The 23477-nt window shown below is 44.6% G+C and overlaps 1 protein-coding gene across 14 annotated transcripts in view; it reads right to left on the bottom strand.

The window, feature by feature from the left end:
• The window catches only part of NOL8 (nucleolar protein 8), a 602139-nt gene that overhangs the window by 182913 nt on the left and 395749 nt on the right, over nt 1–23477 (bottom strand). For 12 of the 14 annotated variants that reach the window (XR_012235284.1, XM_073592676.1, XM_073592685.1 and 9 more), the window contains one exon: nt 15480–15541. The exons of the other annotated variants lie outside the window; for them this stretch is intronic. Coding sequence is in view for 11 of the 12 variants with exons in the window: in XM_073592676.1 (XP_073448777.1) it covers nt 15480–15541 (62 nt within the window). In the remaining variant the exon portion in view is untranslated. The remainder of the gene's footprint in view (nt 1–15479; nt 15542–23477) is intronic. 14 annotated transcript variants of the gene reach the window in all.

Below are 23477 nucleotides of genomic sequence, written 5' to 3'. Positions count from 1 at the left end.
TTGCACATGTTTATCTATATGTTATATGGCCATACATATATTTGAACTTTGAAGTTTAAAGGCCATGCTTCATCACTTTTATACCCATTTGTTTATCACTAGCGCGAGTCAAAAGTTTTATTAATACCTGATCGCATAGAGATAGACCGAGCCCATCGGACCCTTAGACCCCCCTCTGATGATCCAGATAAACCCTGGGACATTATTTGTAAGCTGCACAAATATACCCTAAAGGAACGTGTATCATGAACCATGTTCGGGGGGTCCGCCACGTGGACTTTGATGGAGCCAAGTTGTCCCTATTCCCAGACTTGTCCAGAAGCACGCTGATGCAACGTAGAGCCCTTAAACCACTGCTAGAAGTCCTGCAAGATGCCCACCTGATCTACCGCTGGGGATTCCCCTTCAGCCTCACGGTCACTAAAGGAGGTAAACAAGTCGCCCTACAGAACAAGTCGGACTTACCTCACTTTCTTTCCTGCCTCGGCCTACCTGCGGTGGACATACCTGATTGGCGCACCTCCCCAGCTATTCCAGCACCGCCTCGTCCGGAGCCTTGATGACAGAACCCCGCAGACGTCGCAACATCGTGATGATCCCGCTGTCACCACCGAGCAGAGGCCGTCCTCTTCCTTAGCTGCACATTGACTGATTGTCTGTCACAGTTCCAGATGACTGTTTTTCTTTTTTGTCCTCAAATAATTTTTTGTTTTTTTATAAAAATGTATATTTTTATTTTTTCTCTGGACTATTTTTGCTGTGCTGATAATTTGAATGCACATCTGATCTTTGGAAGTGATCATGCACTGGAGCGGGACCCTTAGCAGGGCTCCTGTCTGATGTCTCCCCACTCACCCTCTATAGGTGAACTCCTGGGAGTTCTACTCCTCCGCCGAGGCTGTCCACAGTGCGTGGGTCACTTGAACTCTTTGGGGTCGGCTGGCCGAGAGGTGACCCCTGCACCAGTGTTAGTGTTGATTACTTGCCCACTGGGCACTATGTTCTTTATTTGTTTTGGATTATTCTTGTGTTATCTTTCTTTTTCTCCTTTTTACTATATGGGTTATACTCACGTTTTTTTCTAGTCAGCACTTCAGGCTCATTGGGTCAATTTGCTGCAGGTCTCTCATCATCATCCATACGCCCGTGGGGCGACGTTACCAGTGACCAACCATGGCTGATCTGAAGATCGTATTGTACAATGTTCGTGGCCTGAGCTCCCCATCCAAACGCAGTAAGTTGTGGCTTGAGACAGACTGGGTGCACATATTTTACTCTTGCAGGAAACTCATTTCAGGACTGACTCTGTTCCTCGCCTACCCAAACATCTATACAACCAATGGTATCTCATCAATTCACCCTGACCTAAATCTGGTGGGGTAGCGGTTGCGATACATAAAAATTGGCCCTTCATTACCCTGGACCACTATGCGGATCCCAACGGCAGATTTGACATTTATTAAAGGCACTCTAATTGATCGCAAGCTCACACTCGTGGGGCTTTATGCTCCTAATTCCAGACAACTAGAGTTTCTGGATAAGTTGTTAGATACACTTTCCACGAGGGGCGGCTGGTGTTGGGGGGAGACTTCAACGTCTGCCCTGACCCGCAGTTGAGCACCTCCTCCGGTCGTTCTACACACTCATTCGCCTTTCTCAAATGATTCCATAAGACCCTACACGCTAATCATCTGGTCGATTGCTGGAGAGCGCTTCACCCCACCGTAAAAGACTTTAGCTATTATTCCACCACGCATAACGTGTACACGTGGATAGATATCCTATTGGTGGATCAATGCTTTTTGGAATCGCTCACCAGTGCATCGATTGGATCGCTGATGATCTCCGACCATGCACCCATCTCCGTCTCCCTAGCTCCCCTTTTCCACGGATGTCCGTCAATGGATATGGGGGTTAAACGAAAACCTGCTAGATGATGCAGTGGCACTAAAGCAGGTCTCAGATACCATTTCTCTATGCTTTAAGGAGAACATGCCAGGAGAGACAGGGATGGCATGTGTATGGGAGGGACACAACGCCGTGATACGGGGTGAACTTATCTCCCAGGGATCTAGACTCAAAAAGGCACGTAGTTGAGAACTTCAGTCCCCGCTGGCCCAGGTACGTACTGCAGAGCTTAAACACAAACGCCACACTTATATGAGGAGCTTGTGTCTTAGGGAAAAGCGGTCCAATATGTTGGAAACACAGACACGGGATAGACAGATATGTTTCTCATAAATTTTATGAGTTTGTAAATAAATGCGGAAGACTATTGGCTAGGGCCCTTAAAACGACAACGCACATCTGGTCACGTCTATAAATTGCAAACTACCTCGGGCTCCCAAACAGCACTAAAATTGCGGACACATTTAGGGAATACTATGCCCAACTTTACCAACTTCCTGCCACACTCACGGGTCACATGCCCTCACAGAAAACGGAATGTATTTCACAATATCTAGAAGCGCTAGCCCCCCCAACTGTCAACACAACTTAGCGAGCAGTCTGACAGACCTATAGCTGTAACGGAGATTGAAGCAGTTATTAAAGACCTTCCGCGAGGAAAGAGTCCTGGCCCAGATGGGTTCACGAATGCATATTACCGCAAATTTTCACCCCGCCTGTCTGACCGCACGTACACATACGTTAACGCCCTGGCATCAGGCACTTCCCTTCCAAAGAAGGCACTGTTAGCACACATTGCTGTCCTCCCGAAGGAAGGGAAGGATTTATGCATCCCCAGCAGCCATAGGCCGATCTCATTGTTAAACACTGATATCCAAATATTAGCGAAGGTCTTGGCTAATCGACAAACCCGTTCACCCGGACCAAACGGGATTTATAACGGGAAGGGAGGCCAGGGATAACTCCAATTGAGCTATACAACTAAATCACTGGGCAAACCTGCAGCGGCCCAGCTCACCCCGTCTCCTGTTATCCACGGATACTGAAAAAGGTTTCAACAGGATGGACTGGGTCTATCTACAGGCGGTGTTATCCAGATTGGGCCTAGGGCATAACATGCTCAGGTGGATAGGCTCCTTATATAGTTCCCCAGAAGCCCGGGTTAAAGTGAATGAGACACTTTCTGACCCCTTCCCTATAAGGAACGGGATAAGACAGGGGTGCCCTTTGTCCCCCCTGATATTTGCCCTCACCCTGGAACCACTACTTAATACGATACGGTCCAATCCTAACATCAAGGGGCTCATGGTAGGGATGTCAGAACACAAACTTTCGGCATACTCTGATGACGTTCTATTCTACGTCACAGACCCGCTGATCTCCCTTCCTATTATTATGGTGGAACTACGGAGATTCCATTCTCTCTCCAACTTTAAAGTCAATGAAAGTAAATCTGAGATCCTTCCCCTTGCTATTCCTCCTGCGATGCACTCCCAATTACAAACATCCTTTTCCTTTACATGGTGCTGTTCCTCCTTAAATTATTTAAGCATTTACCTTCCAGCTACATAAACGCAACTATATACATATAACTTTGCCCCCTTACTTAACACGATTAAAGCCGATCTTTTACAATGGGACCGCACCACCTTCTCATGGATGGGCCGAGTCAGTATCCTGAAAATGAATGTACTGCCGAGAATCCTTTTCTATCTTCAGATGGTGCCTATAGCACTTCCCAGATCTTTCTTCTCAGCCTTCAACAGCCTGTTCATAAAATTTATATGGCAGGGCGGTGTACCCCGCCTAGCCCTCTGCACACTGCAACGTCCAAAGAGACTTGGAGGATTGTGAGTCCCCTCCATACACAGGTACTATGAGGCGGTCGCCCTGCAAAGGATTCTTGACTGGCAACATCATACTGCTACTAAATCCTGGGTTCCCCTTGAGAAATTCCTGGCTGGACGTAACTTGTCTCATGCTCCATGGCTTCCCTGGGATTGCCGAGGCCTCTCAGATTTTGTGTCACTGGTCTCTGTCCATGTGCTGAGGTTATGGGATACAATAACTACACGGGAGCTGTTATCGCAGCCGGTGTCCCTGCTTGCACCTCTTGGGGGCTTCCCCTGGTTCACCTCAGGGGAACACCTCTCCTATTTCCGCATGTGGGCAAAGGACGGGGGGAGACACGATGTGGGAGGTTTGTACACGAGCAAAGCCTAGTCTCCTTGGATTGGCTATGCTCCCAATTCGGCCACTTCCCGAATGGCGCTATAGACAATTACAACACTTTATCAGTAGTCTGCCTCACCCTATCCGACCTCCCTCCTCCCTGACCCAGTTTGAAAGGCTATTTAAGTCTGTATCCCTCACTCTATTTCTGTGCTTTACGAGATGTTGCGGTCTGCAGGGTCCCAGAGTAAGCCAATATACATACGAGAATGGGAGAGAGACCTGCAGCATACATTTACAGAGGCTCAATTGAGTCATCTATATCATCTTACCCACAAGAGCTCAGCGGACACTAAGATGCAAGAAATTAGCTTTAAGCAGTTGACTCGGTGGTACAGAGTCCCAGCGACTTTGGCTAGGATATATCCAACAGCTTCTGCTGCCTGTTGGAGGGGTTGTGGGCTTCAAGGCACCTTCCTACACATTTGGTGGGGGTGCCCAAGGCTCCGGGCCTTCTGGCAAGATATCAGGGCTCAGATAAAAATTATCTTAGATATAGATTTGCAGGATTCCCCATTGGAGTTCCTACTGCACGTGCCATCCACTCCTCTAAGCCATTACCACAAATCCATTCTCCCACACCTTTTAAATGCTGCCTGGCATTTGATTCCTATACACTGGAAGTCGGCCTATGTCCCAGGGCAATCCGAATGAGTGCGTCTGCTCAACACTATCTTGGCAGCGTAGGAATGGATGGCGAAGTGCAAGGACAGGTATGATACATTTTATGCTATCTGGGCCACTTGGAAACATTATACGTCTAATACGACACAGACACCATCTGTTGCCACCCCTGGGCAGGCAGATTAGTGGGTGAGGGTACATAATTAGTTGGAGGATGAGACCTAAGCACCTCAATACCCTGTGTTTTTTACAACAGTTATGACTCACACCTACCGCTGTCATGCTATTTGATAGTTCTGTTATTTGTTCTCATGTATGCCCATCCCCCCTTTTCCCACCATTTCACTTTGGGTTATGTTGGATGCAATGAGTGAGGTGTTGTATCTCATATGTGAGAACGCAATCCTGAGGCTGTCATGGAAGACTCCTGGTAATGGCTTTCCCCCGTCTTCCAGGACAGCCCATGAGAGGATTAGCAAGAACTTACTATATTAGGGAGGGTCATTAAAAGTCGAAAGACCTTTACCACCCTTGGAAATACCATAATTATCATAGATATGGCGGGCCCAGTTATCTTAAATTCTCAATGGGGACTAGCCCCAACTATGGTGGAGATATAAAAACCACCATCCTATACAGAATATAAAGATAAGCTACAAAGGCATACGTCTAGCGACTTTCCCCATCTACATCCTTATATATGAATGTGACAAAGCTTGTGCCTTGAGACATACATTATCCCTTCAGGGACCCATGTTATTTTCCATAAATAACATGTTATATACACAACAGCTTTGTTATATGGAGAGAGAGCTGATATTCCAAGGAATGACAATACCCCAAGCTATGGTGCACCCACTGCCACCTGAAAAAGACTAAGCAGCAGGGGGTTTGCCTGAAATGCCGACCTGACCACCGTACTTTACAGATTACGTGACGCCAAAAATCCACTAGAACAAGCCTCCAAATGCACCCCTCTTTCTGCTAATTGGAGCATGCACATGCGTGTATTTATTCGCGCCTGCAACCACCTCACTTATTGCAATCATTGCTGAAGATGAGGAGGCACTGCTACTGGCTGTGTTAGAGCCTTATGTGAAGTGGCAGAAGGTATGCAAGGTATGCAACCAAGTGCTGCCCTTATGTTCTACCTTTGCCAGCCACGGCTTTTAGCGCCACTTGCATACTTGGAAAACATGCAGAACTCTGATGACATGGTTGGATCTGAACCGATAACCCCAGGTAGAAGCACCAACCACCAAGCCACTGTGCTGCCTATGCAAAATATGGTTATACCCCTGTACCAACATTTCTTTTGGCACAAGGACACACACTACATAAATGCAGCAAAATAAACTATCATATGCCTCTTCCGTGGCCTCATTTTGATACAGGATAAACACCAGCCTAAAATTAAGTACAACACATGACCTATAGACTTAGTGTTGCAAAGGTAAATTGGTTGCAACACTCTACACCAAGTAATGCAAGCAAAGACATTCCATAAAATGCCTTAAAACATGTGAGAAACTGAGTTTCTTTCCATGTGCAAGGAATTTCTGAAGAGGGAACCATTGTGATACAAGATATGAGTGCTGGGGGTATCTAAGCAAAGGACATGTAAAAAGCTGTAGCGTTAATGGTTCTAGCCTTACACTAGTGCTACAGAGTAAGCCCATAACATTCTCTATATGTTCTAAATAGATGACACATTCACTATAAGGAAGTCATACAGAGGTCTAAAACTGATCTAGGATGGATAACACCAAAAGAGCACAATAATCACCCATGGCCTGTCAGTGTTAAAACACTTATTGGCAGCAGAACTCTATTACCAAGCTGTATAAAACATTACCTAGATGGTTAACACTGTGGAATAGGATGGACATCTGAAGTACATCACATATCCTGGCAAGGGCTTATCCCTGGACCTGAACAACTTAGAGTCCTAGCCAGAGTCTAAGCATAAGAATCTCATGTAAACATAATGTGACTCAACATACAAAACTGGTAGCACCAAAATGGTTACCACACATCAGGCCCAAGATGTACAAGTATAATATAAAATCTTAGGCCCAAAAGACAGACTTGTGCTAAGGCAGAGAATGTGTATGGCAAGATAAACCCCACATAACTACTGAGGCTTGTATGGTCAAATCCCAAGTGAGTGAAGGCATAGTACACCAGGTGACAAGTCCATCAAAAAATCTAATTAAACTTCTGCCAGCTGATTTGTTAATCGACTGCAGATTGCACCGTGTGTGGGAAGGCAAGCCAAAACACCTGTGAGGCAGCCACACCCAGGTAAAAGACAAAAATGCAACTCCACATGCAAACCCAGTAGCACCAAAATGGTTACTACACATCACACCTAAGATGCAAAGTATAACATTAAACCTTAGGCCTAAAAGACAGTCTTGTGCTAAGGCTGTAAATTTACCACGAGACCGACCTCTCCACTGAGGCTTGTATAGTCAGATCCCAGGTGAGTGTATAGTATACCCGGTAATCAGTCCTCCATCAAGAGTTTACACTTCATCCTTCCCAGCTCTCTAGTGGGAATGGAAGGTTTCTGTGAGACAGATGGAGATTAAAAACTTCTGTCAGCTGAAATTAAGAGACTGCAGATTGTACTGTGTGTAGGGAGGTACACCAAACACCTGTGAGGCAACCACACCCACGTAACAGATGATAGAAACAATTAGGGCTAATTTATGTGCTCTGTGAGCCTAGAGAAGAGTGGGGAGAAAAAAAAAAAAAACATTCCTCTCAAGCTCTACACATGCTAGTATAGAGCTGCACGATTCTGGCCAAAATGAGAATCACTATTTTTTTTGCTTAGAATAAAAAGATCACGATTCTCGCAACGTAAAATCTTTCACATTATACAAAAAAAAAAAAAAAAAAATGGGCTAACTACTGGTTAGATTTTTTTTTTTTTTTTTAAATTCATTAACCACTTCAGCCCCGGAAGGTTTTACCCCCTTCCTAAACAGAGCACTTTTTACAATTCGGCACTGCGTCGCTTTAACTGCTAATTGCTCGGTCATGCAATGCTGTACCCAAACGAAATTTGCGTCCTTTTCTTCCCACAAATAGAGCTTTCTTTTGATGGTATTTGATCACCAGACTGAAAATTTTGAAAAAAAAAATGATATTTTCTTTTTGTTATAAAAAAAAATCCAATAAACTCAATTTTAGTCATACATTTAGGCCAAAATGTATTCGGCCACATGTCTTTGGTAAAAAAAATGTCAATAAGCGTATATTTATTGGTTTGCGCAAAAGTTATAGCGTCTACAAACTAGGGTACATTTTCTGAAATTTGCACAGCTTTTAGTTTATGACTGCCTATGTCATTTCTTGAGGTGCTAAAATGGCAGGGCAGTACAAACCCCCCCCAAATGACCCCATTTTGGAAAGTAGACACCCCAAGGAAATTGCTGAGAGGCATGTTGAGCCCATTGAATATTTATTTTTTTTTGTCCCAAGTGATTGAATAATGACAAAAAAAAAAAAATTACAAAAAGTTGTCACTAAATGATATATTGCTCACACAGGCCATGGGCATATGTGGAATTGCACCCCAAAATACATTCAGCTGCTTCTCCTGAGTACGGGGATACCACATGTGTGGGACTTTTTGGGAGCCTAGCCGCGTACGGGGCCCCAAAAACCAAGCACCGCCTTCAGGATTTCTAAGGGCATAAATTTTTGATTTCACTCCTCGCTGCCTATCACAGTTTTGAAGGCCATAAAATGCCATGATGGCACAAACCCCCCCCAAATGACCCAATTTTGGAAAGTAGACGCCCCAAGCTATTTGCTAAGAGGCATGCTGAGTATTTTGCATCTCTCATTTGTTTTTGAAAATGAAGAAAGACCAGAAAAATTTTTTTTTTTCTTTTTTCAATTTTCAAAACTTTGTGACAAAAAGTGAGGTCTGCAAAATACTCACTATACCTCTCAGCAAATAGCTTGGGGTGTCTACTTTCCAAAATGGGGTCATTTGGGGAGGTTTTGTGCCACCTGGGCATTCCATGGCCTCCGAAACTGTGAAGAGTGAAATCAAAAATTTACGCCCTTAGAAAGCCTGAAGGCGGTGCTTGGTTTTCGGGGTCCCGTGCGCGGCTAGGCTCCCAAAAAGTCCCACACATGTGGTATCCCCATACTCAGGAGAAGCAACAGAATTTATTTTGGGGTGTAATTTCACATATCCCCATGGCATGTTTGAGCAATATATCATTTAGTGACAACTTTGTGCAAAAAAAAAAAAAAAAAAAATTCGTCTCTTTCCTGCAACTTGTGTCACAATATAAAATATTCCATGGACTCGACATGCCTCTCAGCAAATAGCTTGGGGTGTCTACTTTCCAAAATGGGGTCATTTGGGGGGGTTTTGAATTGTCCTGGCATTTTATGCACAACATTTAGAAGCTTATGTCACACATCACCCACTCTTCTAACCACTTGAAGACAAAGCCCTTTCTGACACTTTTTGATTACATGAAAAAATTATTTTTTTTTGCAAGAAAATTACTTTGAACCCCCAAACATTATATATTTTTTTAAAGCAAATGCCCTACAGATTAAAATGGTGGGTGTTTCATTTTTTTTTTTTCACACAGTATTTGCGCAGCGATTTTTCAAACGCATTTTTTGTGGAAAAAACACACTTTTTTAAATTTTAATGCACTAAAACACACTATATTGCCCAAATGTTTGATGAAATAAAAAAGATGATCTTAGGCCGAGTACATGGATACCAAACATGACATGCTTTTAAATTGCGCACAAACGTGCAGTGGCAACAAAATTAATACATTTTTAAAAGCCTTTAAAAGCCTTTACAGGTTACCACTTTAGATTTACAGAGGAGGTCTACTGCTAAAATTACTGCCCTCGATCTGACGTTCGCGGTGACACCTCACATGCATGGTGCAATTGCTGTTTACATTTGACGCCAGACCGACGCTTGCGTTCGCCTTAGCGCGAGAGCAGGGGGGACAGGGGTGCTTTTTTTTTTTTTTTTTTTTTTTCTTTATTTTTTTTTTGCTTTTTTATCTTATTTTTAAACTGTTCCTTTCATTTTTTTTTTTTTTAATCATTTTTATTGTTATCTCAGGGAATGTAAATATCCCCTATGATAGCAATAGGTAGTGACAGGTACTCTTTTTTGAAAAAATTGGGGTCTATTAGACCCTAGATCTCTCCTCTGCCCTCAAAGCATCTGACCACACCAAGATCGGTGTGAAAAAATGCTTCCCCAATTTCCCAATGGCGCGGTTTACATCCGGCGAAATCTAAGTCATAAAATGCTCGTAGCTTCCGGTTTCTTAGGCCATAGAGATGTTTGGAGCCACTCTGGTCTCTGATCAGCTCTATGGTCAGCTGGCTGAATCACCGGCTGCATTCTCAGGTCCCCTGTTGAGACAGGAGAGCCACAGAAAAACACGGAAGACGGTGTGGGGGGGGGGGGGGGGCATTCCCTCCCACTGCTTGTAAAAGCAGTCTAGAGGCTAATTAGCCGCTAGGATTGCTTTTACATGAAAGCCGACCGCTGGCTGAAAAGAATGATACCAAGATGATACCTAAACCTGCAGGCATCATTCTGGTATAACCACTCAAAGTCGTGAATGGCGTACCTGAAGACAAAAAAATGGTTAACAATAAAGCACAGTGAACAGTAAAGTATAAAAAATTGCATACCTGAAAAGCAAACATGATAAAACATAATAACAATAAAACATTGCAGAATAGAATACAGTAAAAAAGAGCAGAACAATAGAGAGAATAGAGAGAGAGAGAACAATAAAACGACAACTATTTCTTTTTATTTTTGTTTGTGTTTTTTTTTTTTTTTTTTTTACACTTTTTTTTGTAACTGTAACTTTTATAACTGTAACCGGTTCCAGGTTCGGGTCTCTCAAAATGCGATGGCATCTTGGGAGACCCTGTGAAAGTGCGCCTAGTCTGTGCAATGCTGTACCCTACGCTAATACTCAACTAGTGAATGGTAGCGTTCAAAACATTCACCAATGCAAAGACCAGGATTGTCAGGACAGGAGGGACAATATTAGCGGGTGTCGCGCCTATATCCACGCTTGCTGTAGACACAACATCTTTTTTGGGGGGGTTCGCTGGGTAAGGGTACTCGGGAGGACATAAAGAAAATGCCTCTCATGCAGCCGACTGCATTTGGTTGGGGATGTGAATGGGGGAAGTACGGGCGCTGCAGAAGCGGTGGGTTCCCAATTAGGATTGGCGAATGCAGCAGGAAGGGCACTATGGGCACGACGGGCCTGTGTTTGTCTTCTTGGTGGCAGCGGGACACTACTTGTGCTTGCCACCTCACCAGCTTGAACTGCACTTATGGGACTCGCCACGTCACCAAGTGTTACTGCAGTGCTGGTTTGACTACGACCGGGGTGTACTAGGACGCTGGTGCTTGCCAGTTCACCAAAACACTACCAAAAAAACTGTTAGCGATCGCAGGGATCAGGCCTGACTCTGCGAACGCTGCAGTTATGCGTTTAGTGTTTTGTAAGTGACAGTGATCGATCGATACTGCACTTGGGTGAGCTGGGCTGGGCCGGGCGGAGGGACAAAACGCAGGTGCTAGCAGGTATCTGGGCTGATCCCGCTAACACTGCGTTTGTGGGAATCCTAAACTGCTGGGGACGCTAGTATAGATCTGATCGGATCAGATATTGATGCGTTCAGATACTATACCACTAAGGGAGGTGTACCGTGCGTGCGTGGGTGTTAGCGCTACTGGCACTAACCTGACGCTGCCTGGGGCTGGTGCTTGCCATTTCACCAAAACAACTGTTAGCGATCGCAGGGATCAGGCCTGACTCTGCAAACGCTGCAGTTATGCGTTTAGTGTTTTGTAAGTGACAGTGATCGATCGATACTGCACTTGGGTGGGCTGGGCCGAGCTGGGCGGAGGGGCAAAATGCAGGTGCTAGCAGGTATCTGGGCTGATCTCGCTAACACTGCGTTTTTGGGAATCCTAAACTGCTGGGGGCGCTAGTATAGATCTGATCGGATCAGGCATTGATCCGTTCAGATACTATACCACTAAGGGAGTTGTACGGTGCGTGCGTGTTAGCGGTACTGGCGCTAATCTGACGCTGCCTGGGGCGACGCATATCACCGCCGGGCGATCAGGGGGCTAAACCTTTATTCGGTAATAAACGGCGGGTGCCCTGACACTATGAAAAATAAACAAACTAACCAGCGTCACCCATAACAGTTATACAGTGATCAGTGGTGAAAGGGTTAACTAGGGGGCAATCAAGGGGTTAAAACATTTATTAGGTAGTATATGGGGGTCCCTGTCGCTATAAAACGCTGACGGCGAACCTAAATATTTACCTCCCTAACTAGCGTCACCAGCGACACTAATACAGCGATCAGAAAAATGATCGCTTAGCGACACTGGTGACGGGGGTGATCAAGGGGTTAAAACTTTATTAGGGGGGGTTAGGGGGGTACCCTAGACCTATAGGGGGCTAATACTAACTGCCCTACCACTTCTAACTGTCACAAACTGACACCATGCAGTAATCAGGAAAAAAAAAAAACAGCTTGGTGTCAGTTTGTGACGGGGGGGGGGGTGATTGGGGGGGGATCGGGGGTGTTTAGTGTGCCTGGCATGTTCTACTGTGTTGTGTAGTGTTTTACACTTACTCAGATGTCTTCTCTCCTCGGCGTCGGAACGGAAACTGCCAAGCCGAGGAGAGATGACATCACATCCTCTGCCTGTGTGTACTATACACAGGCAGGGGATGTTTCTCATTGGCTGGGAGCGATCGCGAGGGGGGGGCCACGATTGGATGGCCTCCCCCTCATCTCTGATCGCTCCTAGACAAATGCCGACCGCCGCTGGCACCGGGGGGGGGGGGTCCGATCGGACCCCCCGCCCGCGGGAAGGCAATCACGTACCAGGTACGTGATTTTGCCTGCCCGTGCCGCTCTGTTCACGTATATATGCGTGAGGCGGTCGGCAAGTGGTTAAAGTCATTTTTTCCAAAAAAATTGCATTTGAAAGACCGCTGCGCAAATACAGTGTGACATAAAATATTGCAACAACCACCATTTTATTCTCTAGGGTGTCTACTAAAAAAATATATGTTTGGGGGTTCCAAGTAATTTTCTAGCAAAAAAAAAAAATGGATTTTAACTTGAAACCAACAAATGTCAGAAAAAGGTTTAGTGTTTAAGTGGTTAAACTTTTTTCACTTACACAGGAAGTCTATTCCATTGACAAATTGTTACAATGTTTATACTTAATTTAAACTGATAAAGAATGTTTTGTTTATTGGCAGACTGCCCGGTTTTTCTCTTCCTTTCTTTTGAGGACTGTGGCTTCAGAAGAGCAGAGAGAATTCTTTGCATAGAAAGAATTGTGAAACACTTTAGTCAAGATCGCGATAACGATTCTTGACGATTAATCATGATAACGATTGACGATTAATTGTGCAGCTCTATGCTAGTATGCAAACAAACTAGTATAGCTAGCATTCAAAAACACTGACACTTTCCCCTAAATGTCAAGTCTACTAGATAGCCCCCAAAAAACGACATCCACGTCTTCTAGGGACAATAACCCCTGAAGAATCAGCCTCTCCCCTTAAAGCAGAGGAAGATGTCCTTTTACTGGACCTATTGCATGAATCCAGCTGAAGAGTAGTGGGGCCAGTAAGACCCCACCTTCTAGGGAACCCCTACAGCCTGTCGGGTAGGGGATCTTGGCACTAGTCAGGTTCATTATCCTGCCTGGTAAATAGGGGGAGCCCAAAAGTGTCCTGTCACATTAACCCCAACTCAAGGGGTCCCAGGTAACAAATTACAGGCTAGGTGAAAACCTAGGAGCAAGCACAAGTGAAAGTAATACCTACTTTCACTTGTGTTTGCTCCTAGGTTTTCACAGCAACCTCCATCTTACCAGTGTCCTGCTGGTGCCAAGGGCGTCTGTATCCGCCTGAGCTGTAGTCTGCATTGAGCCCAAAATGCAGTATTAGCTCTTCCACCTGTAGCTTCCCGGCAGAACCCAACGTAGCTACTGCGCAAGCCCGCGCTCAAAAATGTCCTATAGTGCGGACAGTGCACGCACCCAGACACTTGGACTGGGAACCCACGCTGCCTGTGCCTGTTCCTGTCAAGGGGGTATGCCACTTCCAGTCATTGCCTTCACCAGGCACAGAAGGAGAAAGGGAACCAAGCTACCACCTTCCTCTCCGGTCTTGAAGGGTCATCTTGCAGAAAATCCTACTAGCTGCTCCCAGTGGAGCCAAGAAGGTAAAGATGTGGGTGGGACAAAAAGAAAGCCATAGAACAGAGGCCACCCTCACTCAGGTTCCATGTGATGCATCGCCTGGAAACAGGAAAAACTGACCAGTTCAGCAGAGTGACTGCCTTTTAAAGTGTATTGGTGATGTGTTTCCTGTTCCTGTTGGAGGAGGTGCTTCCCTCATGGGCTGTCCTGGAAGATGACTGGGGAAATAGCCCTTCAACAAACCAGCCAATAGCTAAGGAGTGTGCACACCCCTTGGTGTATTGCTCATGCTCCGAAACACGTTGCACACTTCCTGCCTGATGACAACTTCCTGCTGACGCTGCGTTCCACCGCAGCTTCTGCTTTTAATTGCTGCAGTAGGTACTGTCCCTAATCTGTCACAGCAGCACCACTCCCCACATTGCTATGGAGGTTTTCCACTATACCTATGAGCCTAATACTATCCTTTATCATGCGAGTGACCAATTGTCTTGCCAAAAGGTGAACTTAACCTTTAAAGTCAATTCACTACATGAAATAAACAAATGCATTAAAGTAGTGGTCCAGGCATGCAATACTACAGGACTACCCTCCCCCTGAGCCCCTTTCCCCATGGTGATGAGAACAAGGGCTTTTCCCACAACCCTGGCTCAGAGGTTGTGGGGGTTTCGGGGGGTAAATTATGAAAATCTGGAGGCCCCCAGAGCCCGCTCCCTGCTTATGTGAAGGAGTTTGGGGTACATTGGACATTTTTTTAGTGAAAGAGTACTAAGTAAAAAAAAAACCCAGAGCCAGTTTTTGCCAAGTCCTTTATTAAAAAAAAAAAAAAAAAGAAGACAAATGTGCCTGAAGTAAATCCAGTGTCAATCATGATAAACACTGACTGCTGACCCACACCCGTCGCTTGATAAACTAAGGGGTGGGGTGACCCTGTCATTGACCCAAACTCCACTGAAGGGCCTGGTATCAAAAAGGGGGGGGGGGGGGGGGAGTAGTAGGAACTCCATGCTGTTTTTTTACATTTTTTCTCTTTATTCTGCTGACTGCACGAGTCACGGTTTTTAAGGACGTGGTGGGTACCGGCTGCTCATCAACAAGCTATGCACTGGCTGCTAAGGACGCCAGTGGGTGGTGGCTCCTTAACCAGCTATTCACTGGTTAAGGACTGCGGTGGGTTCCCAGAGTTAATATACTGCAAGTTTTCACTACTAAAATACCGCATGACTTCAAAAAATAGCGCATGCTGTATTTTAGTGTTTAGTTTTTTTTTTTGTGAATTGCAAAAAAAAGTTATTTGAAAAGTGCTATGAGCTATTCTCTCCTTTATCTTAAAGAGGTAGGTAGCATTTCATGAACTATGCAAACAGTGTCTTATTATAAACATAAATTTAACATTAATCTGCTTAAGTGAGTAAAACAGAAGTACACTTACTTTTTAACCGTTCATCATCTTTCACAAAGAAAAAACGAATGGTGCTTATATCTGGTTGTGTACTGCAGGAGTAAAAGGAAAAAGAAAAGTACAATGTGTATGCAGAATAGGACAACATGAATGCAATGCAGAAAGTGTCTCATACTCACAAGAAGTACTGGTCTACATCTGTAGTTTGGAGAAAGATACAAAATATGTAAAAAATTGACAAATTTTATTCAAATTACAATTTAGAGAAAGTACAGAAATTCATAAAATTCATAACACCAATGCAGGCGGATGGGGCTCCTATACCTATCCCAAGGTTCTAATTCCCAATAGTACGCTATCATTACAGCCCTGTAATCATATGAATAGGGTCACCATTGCATAACTATTTCTGTTTGCTAGTTATCTTTCATGATTGGAGGTGATCTCTTTCTCCCCCCTCTCTGGTTACTGTGGCTCGTCGGCGCTCCCTGGCACCAGGGGGCCTCCGTTCCTTTATTTTATGTGACCGGAGGCCTTCCTTAATACGGCAGCTACACGCGCGCGCTATGGCTTTTTCCTGCCCTTGCGCGTGCGCACTGGTTGGTTCTCGATCTCCACCTTTAGCTGCCGCCCACTTTCGGTGTTAGCAGTCTTTGTCGACGTCTGACATCATCGCGTCTTATGACGCAGTGGCGCCGGATGTTGCGCCGACTGAGGAACCTCTATTGGAGAGCTCCTAGATGCAGCTGTGTTTACTCATGCAGCTGTGTGTTCATGATCAGTTGGATCCAGCCTTAATGCTTCTCTAAGAGTCCTACGGATTGGCTACCGCTTGGATGCCACTCCCATTGGGGGGATATTTAAACACCAGCCTGTGTGGCACATTAGTTGCTACACAGCTGAGGCGGTTGATTCTCATACGGACATGCTGACATCTACCTGAAGGCTAGGTTAGAAACTAATACTACTTGTGTTTTCTTTCCTATACATTACATCTCTTCCTATTTTAGTTCACCTGTTAGCCCCAATACATGTCCGTTATCACCGCACATTCCTAATGCCAATATTTTCCTTCCCTCTGGCTAGTCATCTTTTACTTTTTGTTTTTTTTGTTTCTTTATTGAATGAGAGCATATTAATGGCTCTGCACTATAGCAATAGACTAGCATACATATACACGTTTTTCTGTGTTTTGACAGATCCGTGTTCTCCATACCCAATCTTGGGTGGCTCTTGCGAGCTCTGACCTGCCGCATCCGCCGCTTTGGTGGGGTCCTTGATATCACCATATGACACTTGATATATGAAAATTCTCCTATGCATTACATCTATTGAAAGAGGCAATAAAACTCCCCTTATGTTTGGGGACACCCCCCTGTTTACAATTTTCTAATAAGGACCCTTGGATATATGAGCCAAGCCGCCTGCATACGTGCTGTGTAAACCTCTTCTAAGCAGGAGAGCATTTTTTGTGACTATTGAATTACAGGCTCTTGACTGTGTATTCTTGCCTTTTTACAAACCAATGTTTATACACAAATGAATTGCATCTTTTGTTTGGCTTCTTACATACATATATTTATACTCAAAAAAATGTATAATAAATAATTGCGCTTCAAAAAATAAATGACATAAAGCTGCGATGTCCTAAATTGTGACACAAACACAACAAAAGTGCAAAAGAAAAAAATTTTGACTCGCGCTTTGCAAACTAGTGAATGTGTGGCTGAGGAGTGCCACACCAAAAGAAGTACAGTATATAAATGAATTTAAAATTATACCAAACTGTACCACACACACACAATGTAAAAGATTATAAAGGGAATACATAAACCCCTCTAGTGAGCAGTGCAAAACAAACAGTATAATCAAACTAAATAGAGTCCATATGTATGAATATGAAAAAGGAATGAGTCAAAAAAGGTCCATATGGGGGGACCCACAGGATAATAGACAGTCCCGGGTGATTCAGAATATATAAGATCATGAATGTGTGAATCCACAACCAAAAAGAGGGAGCCTGGCCGCTTACCAGAACCCCATGACCCCCCGTTACAGAGGGTCTAGATGGGCATTGAGATCCTGCTAGTCCGGAACTCCCACGAGAGAGGTTGGAGGGGCTTCAGGAACTGTGATGGAAATGGATGGATCCCCAAGGAGGCTCAGCTCTCAGCATAGTGTGGTCATCATGGGAAAAGAAAAAGGGAGGGCTCCCATAGTTTAAAATCAAAGGTGGTTTATTGAAGTAAAAACATAAACACTCACATGTAGGTATAAAATTGTCATCAAATAGAAGAACAACCTGTGGCACCGGCCGGATGACCACAGGTAGCCCGTCCTGCTGGATATACAGCGACAGTGGGAGGTGGCGCGATGAAACCGCTCAGCCCTACGCTGCGTTTCGCAATAAGTTTGCGTCTTCCAGGGGCACGAGCTGCTCATCACATCACCTCCCTTAAATGGTAAAAGAAAAGCCTCACTCTGGGGTCACTCAGGCCCGTATCCGCACTAGCCTAAACCGCACCTGATAACAGAGCGCAGACACGCCGGGACTCTACTTCCGCACTAGCCTGGAACACACGAGATCACGGCGCTAGTGCGCATGCGCGCCCTGAAGCTACGTCCGCGTCACCCGATGCTGAGTCAATTGATTGGATCAACGGCCAGGGTCTCGTGCGCATGCGCATCCCCTATGTCCATCCCCCCCCCGCGTATTGCGTGTTAGGGATTCTAAAGGTGAGCGCGGTGACAGTGGGAGGCAAATGGTCGTTAATAAATGTAAATAAAACTAACCAAAGCTAGAGATATAAGGACCTGTAGCCCCAGCCATCAGAACTGATAAAAGGGCCATCACCCATCTTAATTGGTCACCTGCAGAGGCGATCGTTACCCCCGATCTAATACATTGGTTGCTACTGACCCATAAAGCGGGGGGAATGTGTAACCACCCAATGTGTGCTGTATCACCAGATAAGCCCGACGATTAATGTTTAAACACTGAAGGTGCATATCAGCATTTAAAATAATTTAATAATATTTTTTAACAGTGTTTTAAGATGTATACTTTTTTTGACCCATTCACCTAATGGAACTAGTATATGCGTTTTTTTAGGTTGGCCATTATTGGTCATTTTTTACCATGTCAGATTTCTGTGAAATTTTTATATTAGACCTACATGGGCCATTAGACACGCCAATGTGGTCTAGGACCTGAAATGGTCTAAAACTAGGCGGGTCGCCCCCCAACCCCCCCTCCCCCCGGGGCGGGGGAACACGATTTTTTTCACTACCCCTTTACTCTAACTATGCACCTGGCGACGGCATTATCGTTTGGTGTATATGTTGGTCTTGACCACATTGATTGTCACTAGTATAGGTGCTTTAATACATTATAGCAACCAGCACCTAACTTCTCATTGTTTATTATTCTTTTTACTTTATTCATTCCATCATCATGTGTGCACACCTATGCCGCAACCTGACTGTTTACAACGAGACTGTGTTGGTCATAATGCGTGTGCACTTTGCAGGAAGGCCACTAGGGGCCACACCATATCATTTATGTATGTCCCCCTAGGATGCTTTTTCCTGATTTTGGCCTTGTGTGTCACCACTCATATCCACCAACATTTACCTTTCATGTGTCTGCTGGTTCGGACTTAGTGCATCCATTTATTTTGATGCACCTGGGGTGATACAGCACACATTGGGTGGTTACACATTCCCCCCGCTTTATGGGTCAGTAGCAACCAATGTATTAGATCGGGGGGTAACGATCGCCTCTGCAGGCGACCAATTAAGATGGGTGATGGCCCTTTTATCAGTTCTGATGGCTGGGGCTACAGGTCCTTATATCTCTAGCTTTGGTTAGTTTTATTTACATTTATTAACGACCATTTGCCTCCCACTGTCACCGCGCTCACCTTTAGAATCCCTAACACGCAATACGCGGGGGGGATGGACATAGGGGATGCGCACGCGCATGCGCACGAGACCCTGGCCGTTGATCCAATTAATTGACTCAGCATCGGGTGACGCGGACGTAGCTTCAGGGCGAGCATGCGCACTGGCGCCGTGATCTCGTGTGTTCCAGGCTAGTGCGGAAGTAGAGTCCCGGCGTGTCTGCGCTCTGTTATCAGGTGCGGTTTAGGCTAGTGCGGATACGGGCCTGAGCGACCCCAGAGTGAGGCTTTTCTTTTACCATTTAAGGGAGGTGATGCGATGAGCAGCTCGTGCCCCTGGAAGACGCAAACTTATTGCGATACGCAGCGTAGGGCTGAGCGGTTTCATCGCGCCACCTCCCACTGTCGCTGTATATCCAGCAGGACGGGCTACCTGTGGTCATCCGGCCGGTGCCACAGGTTGTTCTTCTATTTGATGACGATTTTATACCTACATGTGAGTGTTTATGTTTTTACTTCAATAAACCACCTTTGATTTTACACTATGGGAGCCCTCCCTTTTTCTTTTCCCATGATGACCACACTATGCTGTGAGCTAAGCCTCCTTGGGGATCCATCCATTTCCATCACAGTTCCTGACGCCCCTCCAGCCTCTCTCGTGGGAGTTCCGGACTAGCAGGATCTCAATGCCCATCTAGACCCTCTGTAACGGGGGGTCATGGTGTTCTGGTAAGCGGCCAGGCTCCCTCTTTTTGGTGGTGGATTCACACATTCATGATCTTATATATTCTGAATCACCCGGGACTGTCTATTATCCTGTGGGTCCCCCCATATGGACCTTTTTGGACTCATTCCTTTTTCATATTCATACATATGGACTCTATTTAGTTTGATTATACTGTTTGTTTTGCACTGCTCACTAGAGGGGTTTATGTATTCCCTTTATAATCTTTTACATTGTGTGTGGTACAGTTTGGTATAATTTATAATTTTAAATTCATTTATATACTGTACTTCTTTTGGTGTGGCACTCCTCAGCCACACATTCATATATTTATACTCCTTTTTTTCTGACAGAAATGCAACAACACACTCTACCCAAACCCCTGAATAAGGAAGCATACTTTTTCATAGAAAGAAACCAATCTTTTTGTAATCTTTTCCGAAACATGTAGGGTGGTCCTGCAGCAGCTGCGTTTTTCAAGCGTTAGCTGCAGCATCCAATAGTTGCATGTATTGTTTGCATTTATGATCATGCTCTCTTTGATTTATTTTAAACTATTTATGAATTTCTGTACTTTCTCTAAATTGTAATTTGAATAAAATTTGTCAATTTTTTTACATATTTTGTATCTTTCTCTTCACTATCCTTTATTGGTTCCTGCCCATATCATTCCCTTGGGGGACACCCCCTTTTTTCCACTGGTTTGTCTTTTGGGATGTGACAGTACCCTTTAGGATCAATCCCCTGTATAGTTTCCTCCCCAATTCAGTTTTTACATCTGTAGTCTGAGGAAAGACTGTCCCCTTAAATGGATTCTGTTATGAGAGATTATGTAGGCTGCCACTGCTGAACTCTTTTTTCATATATATGCTCCTTTGCTGATGCATTGGCTTTAAAAATTGTCTAAGTGACCGTCTTAAAGGTATAGAGAAAAGGAATGGACATTTTCTGCCACTCATTTATGGCATGCTGGCTCTGGGTCTCTGACTCAACTTAGGTCAGACAAAGCCAGGAAACAAGCATTTTCAAAAAAGTAGATCAGCAACGGCAACCAACATGCTTCTCTCACGACAGAGTCACTTTGTAGGATACTTTAGCCCTAAAACAAAAATGTAATATATTGCAGCTTACCAGTTATTAGATATGGATGCTGCATTAGTTTTATTTTTGTAAGACCAATACATTTTCTGCAAGTACAGAAAAACACCATCTTGGAAGAATTCCAAAGTAGTTGTAATTTATGTGCACTGGAATGATAGTAAAAAAACCAAAAAATAGTAAAAAAAAAAAAAAACAAAAAAAAAAAACTTAATCAAGTTTTCCCAGCTGTCTGTTAAATACAAAAGACTGCCTTCTTGGGTGATGGTGATGAGGAATAGAGGAAGAGTTAGTAGCCTAAACAGCCTAGCGATGACCATGGTCCCCTCCATAGATACAGTTGATCGAGTGAGAGTAGCTGCTCTAGGACAGAAGTGTTTTATTCACTGGATAACCAGGTAAAATAACACATCAAGGATGGAAAAACTCCAAAAAATTATATCTTTGGGTCTGCAAACACAAAAATTCTGGCATGCTCAGAGCCATTAGTACAAAAGATACCCATAAAGACTGTAAAAGGAATAAGAATTTTGATTTGCCTGTAAATTCCATATCTTGGAGTATGGTACAGGACACAGGAAACTCATTCATACACCATGAGTTCAGGCTCGTACTTTCAGGCGATTTTGAGGGCAAGCCCCCCTGGGAAGTCTTCCCTATAATGCTACCACACATCAGAAGTCCTCAATTTTGTAGCGAGCAATGCAGAGTAACAAGGACATTTTAGGGAATAGGCCTGTGTCCTGTACTTAAAGATATGAAATTTGTGATGGCAGCCAAAAAGGCTACCTTGCTGGCAAGAATCTCCATGGGAATATCCTTGATGGTTTCTGTAGGTCAGAGAGAACCCGATTAAAGTCCTACAGAAGCTGCAAAGGGGGGGTCCCAACATGAAGAACACCTTGAATGTAGGTTTTCACATGGAAGTGCAAAACCAGAGGCCTTTAAAAAGGAGAAATAAGCCAGATAGCTTCCCCTTTAGGGTGCTAAGAGCTAGACTGTGGTCAAGACCTGTTTGTAGGAAGGCAAGAAGGCAAGGAACAGGGGGATCTCTAGGGCTGAATGGACAGATTCAAACCAGAGAAAGTAGGGTTTCCAGGTATGATTATAGATCTTCTTGGAAGTGGCCTGTTTTGCTTTCAGCAAGACAGGAATCACAGAGTCAGAAATGCCTCTCAGTTCTTTAAGACCTGGGTTTCAACAGCCAAGCCATTAAAGTGATATTAAAGGAATTTTTATTTTTTTTATTAAACAGATTATACTTACCTTCTTTGTGCAACAATATTAAATGGGGCGGCCATTACATTCTCTTTGGTAGTCCACAGCCAGCGATGTTCGCTCCTCATTCCTGCAGGGTTCCCCCTCAGCAAGCCGGGTGCTAAGGAAGAACTCGTGTGGGTACACTCCTGAGCCAGGCTGTGCGCATCCAAAAGAGACACAGAACGCTAATAAGTCATGCCCCCGGTCCCTTATTACAGGTGTTTGACTAACCGCTGCAGGAACCTATGGTTCCCGTTGTGCTCATTTTCTCCTGTGAGACCAGGAAGAGAGGAGAGTGGTTCTGCAGCCAGGAGAGCACTGGATTGGTAAGAGGAGCCAGGTAAGTGTTTAGGGATTGAAGGGGGGGGGCAAGTAATAGGGAGTTTTTTTTACCTTAATGCAGAGCATGCATTAAGGTAAAAAAACATTTAGACTTGAGAAACACTTTAAAGTCAGGGACTGGGAAGCAATTAGAATGGAAGGCCTTAAGATAGCAGATCTGGGAAGAGGCCTGGGAACATCTGCTAGAAGTCAGAGTACGTTTGTGTACCAGGTTCCTCTGAGCAAGTTTGGTGCAAGTAGAATCACCTTTTTCCCTTTCTTGCTCTATTTCATGGAGCAGGCGATGCAGAATTGACAATAGAGGGAGCTCAAAACAGCCTGAAATTAGACCATGGGATAATTAGAGCATCCAAGGCCAAAGCTAGAGGATCCTTGGTTGCGGATAAAAGCAAACGAGAGGTAGCTTGTTATACCTGGAGGCTAGGATATCCACACCCAGAGTCCCCCATCTTAGGCATATCACATTGAACACATCTGGATGAAGAGAATTTTCTCATTGGTCCAATTAGTGACAGCTGAGATAATCTGCCTGCCAGTTGCCCCATTCCACAGAAATCATTGTATAGTAGTTTCTGTCCATAAGAGTCTGGTTTGCTTCCTTCAAAGCAGCCAGGCTCTTCGTGCCACCTTGATGATTGATATAGGCAACTGCGATGGCAATGTCTGACTACACCTGAATTGGGCGTCCCAATTCAGGTGGTT

This window comes from Aquarana catesbeiana, linkage group LG07 (assembly GCF_042186555.1).
Source record: "Aquarana catesbeiana isolate 2022-GZ linkage group LG07, ASM4218655v1, whole genome shotgun sequence".
Lineage (NCBI taxonomy): Eukaryota > Metazoa > Chordata > Amphibia > Anura > Ranidae > Aquarana > Aquarana catesbeiana.
Note: the sequence above shows the minus strand (reverse complement) of the source record. Positions and strands in the feature narration are given on the sequence as shown.